Raw genomic sequence first — 13382 nt, forward strand, 5'->3', positions numbered from 1 at the left:
CCTTGATAATATGTAGGTTAGCATTTAGCAAGGTTAATAATATGCAAAATATTATATAATGTGTATATTGGTATAGCTGTATAGTCACATAGGTACTGTATTATACTATTATGTTTATCATAAAAAATGTTTGTACTCGAAAAAGTCGTGCGCAGTGTGTCGCCACAATATAGGAATGGGCAGGAGCGTACACAAGGGGGATCTGGACCCCTCATCGATTGACAGAATTTACAAATCTTAAGGTACAAATCACTGATTGTATAATTTTTACATGTTAAAAAAATGTGGACCACCCTTTTAAAAATTCTTGGGTAGGTACTTCCACGGGGATGGGTGTTTACTGTTAATCAATTCGACACTTTAAGATAGGACATTGGTATATTAGTTAATTATTCAATATTTTTATATTTAGTTTTATATGAACAAATATTAATAATGAATTATGATAATCGTTAATAATTAGGTACCTAGGTAGGTACTGTTTATTATAAATATTAATTATGATTAGTAAAAACTACACAATATGTAGCATGTCGAAATCGATTAGGTAGGTATACTTAAACTACAACTAAACATAGGTTATTAGCAGTCTGGAACATTTATTAGTTATTATTATTAATCAAATATTTAAATATGATTTAGTTATAACTTATAACTTTTATCACTTCCTAGTTCCTTACAATTTGTTATCGTGTATTGTTTTAATTTTCCCTAAGATGTGCGTGGGACCTTCCTATGGGTCAAATGTCAACATAGATGATAATATATTATACATAATATATACATTTTTTTAACATAATTTTTTTATTAGACAATCTGTTGCAAAAGTTGAACAATAAGGTTAATTGATAATATTTTTTTTAGTACACACAGGAAACAGAGTTAAGAGACCTTCCAGTGGAGGTACTTCGTGATATTATATATAATGCTACATTTATTCCTACCTAGTCACTTTTTATTAAAACTTTACGTCAAACTATATTCAATAAAATTATTTTTGGTTTTTCTACTTGCACAAGTAGTATATAGGTGCGGTTTTATATAGTACCTATATACGAAAATCTGGAAAATAACTTCAATTTTTTGGATTTATGATAATATATTATAATTTATAATATTGTTACTCATCCATCACTCATCCATCTATTACCTATACAAAATTCTCGTCGTATTTTCTGTTTAATATTCCCCGTTTATAGGAAGTGTCATCAATGGGTGGCTCCTTTCATGAAATTAATGCTACCTGCCATATTTGTTACTTTTAGCCTATACTCTTATTGTATCTAATGATAATAATATGCAGTATATTGCTTGCAAAAATAAAAATAAATATTCCCAATTTGCACATATATTATTATTGTTATTATTGGGGCTGAGATTTAATCATTTTTCTTATCGATGAATTTCTTTCTGAATTCAAAATAAGTCACTTACTAATTTGATTCAAGGCATTCTGTTTTGAAATTTATTTTGCATATTTTCTTTTATGATCCCTATGTGCAGTTTTAATGTTTTACGGTTATTATTTATTGATAGGTACCTACATACACGATTGCACACACTTAGAACATAATCGTGGATTAGTTTTATTATGTTTGCATAGTATTAGAATATTGTTTTGAATGTTTAGTGCACGTTTTCATATTTTTCCAGTAGTGCATAATCGCATGCGTATTATAATTTATGCGTTTGTGTGGCCTATGGGATTTACAGCCCTGATTATTATTATGTAACGAAACGCTCTGGTTCGGGAAACGACGTTCGCCGTGGATATTATTATTATCGTGTATACGGCGACTGCGCGCATTTTTAGCCGCTCCGGCGGCGGCACGCGCCGCTTTCTATTTCTGTACTATTATACACACACACACACACATCGGTCCTTGGCACACGACCGACCGAGCGGCGGCGGTGGTGTGGAAATATAGTGGCGGCGGCGGTCGGCGTGGAAGTATAGTGGCGGCGGTCGGCGCACGGCGGTCAGTCGGCGGCGCGCAATGGGGCCGGTGGGCGACAAGAGCAGCACTGGGTCATCGTCGGCGGCGTACAACGCGGCCGGCGCCGACAACCCCAAGGAGCGGCTGAAGGAGTGCTGCCGGAAGCTGGTGGCGTTCATGTGCACGCAAGTGGGCGTCGGTGGCCTGGTGGTCGGCTACGCGGTGGTGGGCGCGTTTTGCTTCATACAGATCGAGGGCCAGGCGGGCGACGCGCAGCACCATGCCGTCGAGCAGCTCCGGCACAACTGTTCTGTGAACGTGTGGAACGCCACCAACACGTACAACGTGCTGTACCGGGATAACTGGACGCGGCAGGTGACGGATGCGCTCACGCACTTCCAGGTCAACCTGGCGCTCATCGTCAAAAAGGGCTACGACGGCCGGACCACCGAGGAGACGTGGTCGTTCTCCGCAGCGCTCATGTTCTCTCTGTCCATATTCACCATGAACGGTTACGGCAACGTAGTGCCCAAGACCATGCTGGGCAAGGCCGCCACCGTCGTGTACGCCGTGTTCGGCATACCCCTGTACGTGCTCTACTTCCGGAACATGGGAAAGGTGCGTCGTCGTTTGAATATTATTATTAATATTATTTCCATATGATCTATATAGCTGGATGGTAGTTCTGCCATCGCTTCACGCCCTCACCCCCTCACTATAACTTACTGTTTTGCCGTTTTGGGAACCATTTTAACCGGGCCTGTCGTTATCGGGCAGATTAAAAATCTATAGGTTAAGAGTTGAACATAATATTATATGCATAATGATAGCTGCGGTAGGTGATAGTAGGAAAAGCTGGTAGGTACCTACTTTGTAAAGATGCATTCGATTTGTAAATATTTTACGCCAAATATTAAATGAATATATGCCATTGTTCTACGTAGGTATACTATACGTATACACATGCATTTAATTACATTTTTACGCGATGATTTGTACCCCATGAAATATCAGTGTACTAGTGTACAACGGTCGTCGGAGAATTTGGTTAGCTCATCGCCTTTTGATTTTGTTTTCAAGAAATAAAAATCGGCTTTCTACGTTTTTACGTACTCAAAGCGCGTGTAGTAAAGTCCCTGAAAAAAATGACCATAGACCATAATGTACCACAAGCGTGTAAGTAATGCTGTTGAATGTACGTGAGGGGAGAGGACAATAGGGAGAGGAACAGAGCACGTCTTATTGAAAAAAATTGCTCCTTCACTGAAATATGATAAGAGCATCGTTTGGAGTGGTTTTACAGTTTGAAATATTTGCAGTGATTCTTTTACAGTGTTTTTTTTTACTACGTGCCTAAACTACTTGAACTAGAAAAATCTCCAGCAATATATATTATGGTTTTAAAACTATGCTGATATATTGCACACTTATCCGTGGTTTTATTGGTTGTTGAAAATGACATTGAGTTTGAATTGAAACGGAGGCACAACAATTCCGGATAAAATCAATAATTATCTCGTCATATGCGCATATTTTGTTGTTTAGAAATAAAATATACATAATTCGTGTACCTGTATAGATTCCTATACAGAGTTGTTTGTTTGACTTCGCAACGAGTGTTTCTGCGTTTATTATTATTCGCTAGCTTTTTGATATTCGTTTTGAACAATTTTTACTGACTCAATAATCGTTTTATTATAAAAGTTTTTTAAAAACGATAAGTTTTATATTTGGTGATTAAAAACTCTTTCCTCAAAATTCCTGCACGGAAAAGTTATAACCTGTCAAAGAACACACAAATCCATCGCTGTTTTTTTTCCTTAATGTGTTTATGAGCCCACACTTGAAGGGTTCGGCCGATTTTAACACACACTAAATTGTTAATGTTGTCTATCGAAATTTGGCTAACGTGACTGTCTTGTTTAATGTGTCAGCATGCGTTCACAAAGCCGTGGTTTCTTTTATTTTAATATTATTATTCTTTTTAATGTGTGAAATGAGTTCTTTTGACGATAAAAAGTATAATTAAGTACCCTAAAAACAAACATCAATAATGGACTATTACACCTAATGCACCCACAATGGTTACGACGACCATTATCGTCAGTTTGTTCTTATACCTACCTCTTTTAAGTGATTAATTAATTCAACTGGCGTATGTTCGGATTTCTCAAAATCGCACGCAATAAGAGGTGTCCTGCGTGTTTTCAGTCTTATTTGATTACACGTGACAGACATATTTTTTTCGCGGCTTACGTCAAAGATCGAGAAGATCTACTAAGATAACTAGCGGTCGTCATGATTAACGGATAACGTTCGTATTGTATATGTTGTGCAGTTGTTCGCCACGATCCACAAACGAACATCATTGCCAAATGCTAACACAGCTAATTTTTATAGTTTTATATGCGCATAAAACATGCTCAGAAATAACGTGTATATTATTATTATTATTATTATTATTACTATCACCATAACTATTATTATTATAGCGGTAAGATTTTCAAACATTGTAAATTATTTTTGACGCTTTTATCATATTCGACGAAAGCCCTCGTCAGTCGAGAAATGCGCTACCATTAACTACGAGTTTTCAAAACGCTGATTGGTAATTTAATACAAAACGGCAAACAACAATATTAATATATATATATTTATATCGAATAGTTTTTCCGCGTCATCTTGAATGAATTACGATTAATGTACGGATTTTATAGTCGGTAGGAAATATCTACATTTTTTTCCGATTAACATGGCAATTAAAACATAGTTAAATGTTTTTCTGAACGATACAGTTTAAAATGAATTAAATTAAAAAAAAATTAAAATGTTGAAATTGCGCCGTCAATCGGATCACTCTATATATTATGATATTAAATTATTCTATGTGTAGACGCGGTATTATAATACAAACTGTTTTATTTTTTTGCCATTTATATCGCCGATCTTCGCAACAGGTGTTGGCCCAGAGCTTCCGGTGGTTATATACGTGGGTGTACCAGTGCAGCATGGAGGACAAAGCCGGCGGTGACCTGTACAACCAGCAGCTGCCCCAGAAGTCGAGGGTGATCGTACCGTCCACGGCTTGCCTGTGGGTGCTGGCGGCGTACGTGGCCACCGGTACGGTGACGTTCGTCACGCTCGAAGACTGGTCGTACCTTGACAGCACATTTTTCTGCGTTACCAGCCTGTGCAAGATCGGCATCGAGAACTTCGTACCGGTTGGCAGCATCACGGATGCAGTGGCCGACCACCCGATGAAGTTGGTAATCAAGTTTATTTACCTGCTGCTGGGCATGGGCATCATAGCCATGTGCTTCGATCTGATGCGCGAGGACGTCCAGGTCCGGGTGAGGAACCTGAAAATGGACATAGGTCTGTGCTTCGAAGACATACGCCTGCGGGCCGTGGCCGTGTACAGACGCCGAAACTCATTCGATTGACGAGCACGCACGTCACATAAAACATTAGATCGTATATGATCTAAGCATGAGACATAATATTATTGTAATATATTGTAACGATAAATGTTCGTTATTTATATATATGTATCGAACATTCGAACGTATTATTATGTACTTACCTATTATAATTATATTATATGTACCTACGACGATTATTAATTGTTTTCGTTTCGTTTATAACACATTAAATTGTATTTATTTTTAATAGAAAATAATATATAAAGCTGATTCCCTCGCCAATATGAGTGTATATTATGTATGAATTAACAATTATTGTAGTATACCTATTGTTATTGTTAACTATATTATAATGGCTATATTAAACACCTGCGCCACCCTCTGTGACTTTACATCGGGGTCGTGTGGACGGAGGGGGAGTATTTGAGGGATAAATCCTTAGCCTCCCCTTGCTCCATACATGTCTTATCACCATCGTGTGTTTGTTTTTTTAAATCATCGGACGAGAATATTCCCGAATACGTCGTACTATTGGCCTCGTGCAGGCGTATATACAACCCATATCTGCAGTGTCCCTACTGATTTGTTTGATCGACGATTTGGATATTATATTTTTTGATTTAAGGTCGTTGACGATGAGTAACGTGGTACAGTACGTGTTGGTGCGAGGTGATCTGACCAGGACCCTGAAATGGCCGTCCGGCGCCGTCATGGCCCAAGCATGTCATGCTTGCGTCGCCGTCATGCATACTTACTACTCGGATCCAGACACACAAGCGTATCTAAAGGACCTCGATAACATGCACAAAGTCATCTTGGAGGTCAGTCCATCGCCATTAATATTTTAAATATATGAATGTTAACGAACCAGTATTTAAAAAAAATTTCACCCGCTAAGGCTTCAACAACGAATAACGATAGTCAATAGCCTATGTATTTTTAGATTAGATACTGGTTATAAGTATATCTAAATAACATTATTTACACATTTTGACTTAAGTTTATATTAGGAATGAAAAAATAAATGTATTGCTTCCGTGTCGTCGTCGTTAATACCGAAGTGCGTGTTGGACCGAGGCAGGGCTAATAAAGATATTTCGTGCTTAGGTGTATTTTGAGTATTTGGCCACAATGTCATTGATCCATTGCATGTGTCGCGTGTTGGGGCCGGTTCTTTAGTGATGAGGAAGGAGTGGTTTAAACGTGTGAGTCCTATTCTGACTAGAGTGATTAGTACTTCATCTTTTCTTTTTATTAAAATCCCATTTTTTAATGTATAGGTTTCATAATTCTTAATTTGTTTGTAAGTGGTACTCTATTCCAATTGTTCTACCACGCTTCCTTTGTTTTTAGGTTGATAGTATTATATGTCTCTGAAGATTTGGTTAGGTTTATTTTTAAGGAAGGTTGACACCAGTGTTGTGTGAGCGATTTATCGTTGTTCAACTGTCGCGACGCAATAATTGTTTTTGTCTGAGCTCGTCGAGTTGTGTATGTATATGGCGTATTATAATAATATAATATTATATGATATTATGTAGATCGAGATTTATCGACCTTTAAAATGTGACGTGTTTATACTGTTATACGATACCATTTACAGTGGTGATATGTGTGTTTTGGATTTCAGTTTAATTAAACGACGACCGTTTAAACGGTCGTTTAAACGACGACCAATTATGTCATTTGTCGCCGCAATTTGACGTCCATATCGATATGCGTCCATCGGCTCCTTATAACATGAATCATATATCGACGCCCCGTCACTTAACGGTTTTAATTGAACTGACGATGTGCTGGGAAATACGGCACAGCGGCCACGTGCGTTATTACTGTATTATATTATTATAATATGCTTTCAAGTGTTAACGGCGCCTGCCTATATATTATTATTGTGTTCTTTTTTAGTCTCCCAAAATGGCCGGAGATTGTTATCTAGTCGTACAATATAATATTAATATAGTATTCAACGGTAGTCGGACACGCGTTGCATTTTTTAGGGATACGTTTTTCAGCGGTTTTTTAGGCATATTGCAAAAACAGCGACTACGAGTGACAAAGAAAAATTCAAACATATAAGTACCTATACATAATCTATTTTTGGGCAGGTCGGTTTGGATCGTTTTTTATGTTTTGTAGTTGTTAAAATGTCAGATGTCTATAATACGTTTCATCATTTTCATCCCCAATCTCCGACATATTATTTTAATTATGATTGTGACAAATTACATGGGTATTATTTTTTATAGAAATGGTGACTGTTGTCTAATTTATTGTATAGGTACGTTTAATTATGTATAGGTGTATTTTAAATTGACCACGATTCGAATTAATTTCTTATGAGTTATGTTTATGACTTTTGACTAATAATAACAACGTAGAAATCGATAACACACGTAATTAACGTCAATCATCGTCATAGTATCATATTTATCCGAAGTTCTGTCTATAAAATTGACTTGTATGCTTCTATATTGCTTTAATGTGAGATATTTAAAGTTGATAGGCGTTTACTATTTGTGTAATTTGTTACGTGTACTTAGGTATGTTGTTTAATTTTAATATTATAATAGACATACAGCTTTTGTTTTACGTAAAATTACGTAATTAGGGATGGAACCTAATTTATTTTTGCTGTAATGCATTTTCAAGATGGGACGTAGATGTTTCGTTTGGGCTGTACATAATATCCTATTTACCTATTAAAACCCTTTGGCAAAATATTTTAATGTTCATTACAGTTGGTCATAATTTCCGAGCTCGAAATATATATTTGTTATGACTTAATATTATTACAATTCATATTGGTTATTTATTAAATAGAATAAATAATATGTTTTTTCAATTTTAAGTTATAGGTACGTACTAAACAATTTTACTACTAAAGCGGCATCTTTAGATATTTTATTATCATATAATATCCTTTTGTTGTGTAGTTAGGTATAATAGCCAATAGCGATGAAAACGGATTCACTTTTATCCCGGATCTTCTTGGTGCAGGACAATTTAGGAAATTGTTTCCTTGTTCTTCGGCTTACTTCTCAGATATCATCATATTGTTTTTTCAGCCGTAGGCCAAACACGGATTCCCTTATGTTTCGTATGCGTAATCCTAAATTACATTTTCCTTTGTTCTTCCGCCTCCGGGGGAATTATACCTTAGGTCTTACGATCATTTCTGTATTGATGCTGTCGTTTGTACTGTAGTTCCTATAAGCGTATTTCAGGGCCGTGCAACTATGGTTTCAATTATGATATTTTTCATGGTACGAAAATCACATCTGGGTTGTCTGTGTATATTATTTAAGTTATGGGAGTGTATACTGTACAATGTTAGTAGTAACGTAGGTATTCGTAAAATACGAACAAAAAAAATATTACCCTTATGCCACTGTTTTTCTAAATGTTCTGTTCAAATGATACTCGTACCTACACTTCTATTGGTTCAACATGATATGCGTAGAACTCATAGTCATTACATGGGTCATAATAAAACAAGACGATTTACCAAGTATTTCCAGTTTCCACCCTCTATTTTATTTAATGATGGAGTTATTTAAAATCTGATTTTTGGATTTTTTAAATATACTCAAAGACCACAAGACGAATAATTTAGATTTATTGTACGATTTAAGGACTTAAATGTGCTGATACAAAATTATATGTGTATGATTTTTTTTTTGAAAATGTTGATATATCTAATCAGGATTCGAATAAGTATTTTCCGACTTAATAAACTTTATGTAGGTACCTACTACATGGATACTAACCCGGACGGTGGACACCCGGCTATAATTATACGTATAACGTAAGTTAAAATAAATTTAAATTTAATATGTCATGTTCTTAATAGTTTTTATTCAGACAATTTATACAAATTTTAAAATTCTAATAAATTAATATACCATGCTTCCTATAATTTGTTAATCAATTAAAATGCAAACAACTTGGTACCTATATTCTACCTATTTTATCGAATCTCTTATCCAACTTTTTTCATAAATATAAACAATATACGTAAATATATCGTTATATATTTTTGTTACGCGTGTATAATGTATATGGATATCAATATTTTCTACTATCTATATAATGTTAAATAACTGGGAAACTATACTCATTTAAATTTTGATTTAGATAGGTCATAGGTGGATCAAAATGTAAATAAAACCATCCGCTCAATAATTGAAAGTACAAAAAGATGGTTATCATTTGAAAGTTGTACCCCCTTCTCCAAAGGGCTCCTTAAATAGTTCAGAAAATCTTTAAAACTTATTTGAAAAAAAGTTCTTTAAGCATATAGGTATATTAAAAATTAAAAATTAAAAAAATCACTCTATCTACTGCATTATTATTTATTTAAAAAAACAAAGAGGGTGAAATGCTTTTTGGATCTGGGGTCAAGTAAGTACGTGACTATTATTTTATATTCTTGAAATCAGATTATAGCATTGATTATAATTTATAATTTAAACCGTATTATAATGTGTCTTTTTTCTGTGTTTAAATTGATTGGTAGAATTATTTTTGAGGTGTCTTAACCAAAACGATTAACCGATTAATATTGTTTCAAACTTACCAAACAGTCGTATAATTTTTATTTTTTAATTTTTTTTTGTTGATCCTGAATCCTGGCAATTATGGCCATTAGCTGTTTGTTTTTTGTTTGTAGGGGAGGAATTGTTGGTTTAGAAAACACGCGTGTTAAAATCTTTTATCAACGTCTTTATTTTAAGCTGTCGACGTTTTTTATCTACCTATACGTAACCAAATATTATGCTCTAAAATAATCGAATACGCATTATAGAAAAACTACACTACTCTGAAAAATGTATAACTACGCACTAAAAATTTTTGATATTTGGTTGGTTAAGTCATAAAATATATTTATAGCTTGCTTAGCAATATAAAATCTAGTTACTTATCAAAAAAAAGTAAATAAATAAGAAAAAAACACCAACGCATCAAAGTTCGAGCCTTACTTATAACTTATATTATGTCTTAAATATAATGCTATAATGTATATTTAATATTTATTATGCGTACATTAAACTATATCCCGGCCCACGAGAGAAGGCGTTGAACGTCCTGGGACACTATTTCCCCCACTCAAACATAGTTTGTAGTTGTAGTGCTATACAACGCTTCTGCCCGGAATGTTTGAGTGGAGGAAATAGTGTCCTAGGTCATTGAACACCGTCAGTTACTAATTACAAGTTACAACGCGAAACGAGTTCCTTCTCTCGTGGGCCGGAGTAAAGTAGCGCAGTCGTATTATTTAATATTAATTATTATATAATAATCGCCTGTCGCACGTTATTGCTGCAGGTACCCGACGAACCCGCCCTGTTGAGCACTGCCGCCGCGCTCGGAGCAGACGGCGTGCAGCACGTTGTGTGGAAGGAACAGCCCGAGGACGTGGCCACGTGCGTGGCGCTCAAACCCTGCGTCAAAGGCACGGTGAGCAAGTACGTGAGGAAGTTCAAGTTGTACAGCGCGTGACACCGGCCATAAATATAATGATGACCCCACGTGGCATACGCGCCGAATGGGTGAGTCTGTTTTCGGTGCGAGGGGTGTGGAGGGGTGTCCGCCCGTGGGGATCAACGGCCACCGTCAATTGACATCAATCATTTAATTGGCCGCTACGTGGAATTCAATATAATAATAATATGTGCCTAATAAATAAACGACAATAGTCACCTCAAACATGTTCACAGTCGTCGTTTTGATTATACGCCTATAACAGCGTATATTATGTATATGTATATTATAATATGCATGTTGCATACTTGTTGTACACCTAACTAGATATAGCGCCATGTCACTATTTATTATAGTTAGTATTAGTTAAGTAATAGGTATATTATTATAATTTTTTTTTCGGTCGAGACATCATGACGGGGAAAAACTTTAGCCGACTTCGTCACTTTATATACGTCTGAATCGCCGTCGAGTATAGTTTTTAGGAGGGGAGGGTTAGGAGGGCTAAAGCCCGACACCCCTTTTATATACTATCTCAAACATACCATTCTGGTTTGTTGTAATTAATTTATAAAAAAACCGCGTATCCAATGGCTAATAAGTAATGGATAGACATTACTCTATTAGTCTGCATTGCCAGTAACAATATTTTTTAGGTTCTTATTATCTATGTGGTATAAATCACTGCGTTCATCACTTTTCAAACTATCATAATATTCAAACGACTTAGGCGTATCACGATTTGTATCTTGCCTTACTTTTATTTCCTTCCTAGATCCTTCCTAGATCTGTTTCGCGGCTTCGCGCTATTCCTAAGCTGTACGCACTTGTATACTTTACTAACATAATTCATGACGTCACGCGGTGAAAATAACGCAAAAGTTTCGAATGGAGAAGGAACAAGAGGCATCCGGTTAAATTGTGCGTTTTTAATGGTTCAAATAATCGCATACAATACGACGTTTACCCGGCGATTAAGCTGTTGATATTATACGTGTGTATACGTATACGTTATAAGGACTATGATGGAAGTTTAAGACGAACTCTACATAATACTTGGTTGGTCACGGCGTAAACGATTTGACGTATTCCGCGTTCCAGCGGGTTCGAGGGGTCCTTCTACTAATTGCTATAATATTTTTGTTAGAATGCATATTTTGTTAAGAAGACTAATTTTTTTGTAAATCGTAAATGATATGTTTTGATATTATAAAAACGGCAATTTATAAAAGGTAGGTATTTTTTTTACGGACACAAAAAGTGTTGTGTAGGTTTCTTTGTATTCAGCGTATAATATAGGCATTTTTATGTTAATTCAACTTATATAACATTTGTTTTATAATATACAATAATAATTATAATTATAATTATAATTTGTCCATAGAGTATACCATCATCACGTGGTCGCTAGGCAAAGGCAAGGCGGTCATAGATTATGATATGACATCGTGTGCATCATGAAAAAATTAGTCGACCATGCGGGCAACTGAACAAGTCTAGACGTCTAGTGACTATTTATTGTGGATAGATAAACTTATCGTATAATTATTGGCCCGTCATTACTTTGCCCTACCATAGGAAATACTGAATACTGAACTGTATAGGTATAGGTTTTGGTTTTTAAGCTTCGTTTATATTGTACGGATAAAGGCGTGTGGAGTATAATGATCTAAAAGCATTTTCTTTAAAGGCCCCGCAAATCGTCGGAACGTTTCGCTGCGATCACAAGTGTCTAAAATATCGTACAAATTTACACATAAGGCAGGGTTATATTGCAGTACTATCGCTGGTATAAAGCGGCTTACGAAAAAATAATAATATATATGATATACAATTTAGGAGTTTAAAAGTGTTATGTGCACGTGGCAGCAGTTGGCCCGGCGATATTGCACAGTTTCTGATACACGTTTATATTATATTATACTTTATATAATATGGTATATAATATATTATTACACACATTAATAATAATAATATTAATAAAACGATTCTATATATACACATTCATACCGTTCGAAAATATATAATAAGTCAAGTTGTCGCGATTCGGCAGGACTTTGTACACGGACATAATATAATAAACAATATAATTTCCAATCCGCCGATTTAAGGATGCTCAGGTATATGTTCGTTGTTTTTAAATACTAGTCGTGCAGTGTATAAATTGTACAACATGTTTCTCATACGGTAAGTGATCACCATGCATTACGATAAAATGAAAATTATTATTATTATTATTATTATTATAATTATAATACGTTAGCTCAATCTAAATTATATAAGCGAAAGACCATAGTTGTACTTTGGTAGCAGTATGAAATATTGACATATTGTAGGCACTAAATTGTTTTTAAATTTACATTCGACGTTCCATTATTGTTGAACTGGCAATTGGCATCGTGTCTATACGTTTCCATTGCGTTCGATTGGGTACGTTTTCAGCACTTTTAAGCACATAGTTCAAAAATATTAAAAAATATTACCTACAAATATACAATTTTGGTTGTTATTATTATTCTTTTATTAAACTGAATAATTA

At 35.3% G+C, this 13382-nt stretch overlaps 2 protein-coding genes across 2 annotated transcripts in view; both read left to right on the plus strand.

The window, feature by feature from the left end:
• LOC103308938 (putative peptidyl-tRNA hydrolase PTRHD1) overlaps positions 1-11076 on the plus strand; it is a 19125-nt gene extending 8049 nt beyond the window's left edge. Inside the window, exons 2-3 of the mRNA XM_008183239.3 lie at positions 5985-6180; positions 10688-11076. Of these exons, the coding sequence (XP_008181461.1) occupies positions 5995-6180; positions 10688-10861 (360 nt within the window). The 5' untranslated portion in view covers positions 5985-5994 and the 3' untranslated portion in view covers positions 10862-11076. The remainder of the gene's footprint in view (positions 1-5984; positions 6181-10687) is intronic.
• Positions 1958-5641, plus strand: LOC100161241 (potassium channel subfamily K member 9-like). The gene is given in 2 exon segments (NM_001160347.1): positions 1958-2555; positions 4895-5641. Coding segments are annotated over 2 exon segments (1044 nt in total). The 5' UTR covers positions 1958-1997; the 3' UTR covers positions 5381-5641.
• Positions 11077-13382: the final 2306 nt, after the last annotated feature.

This window comes from Acyrthosiphon pisum, chromosome A2 (assembly GCF_005508785.2).
Source record: "Acyrthosiphon pisum isolate AL4f chromosome A2, pea_aphid_22Mar2018_4r6ur, whole genome shotgun sequence".
Taxonomy (NCBI): Eukaryota; Metazoa; Arthropoda; class Insecta; order Hemiptera; family Aphididae; genus Acyrthosiphon; species Acyrthosiphon pisum.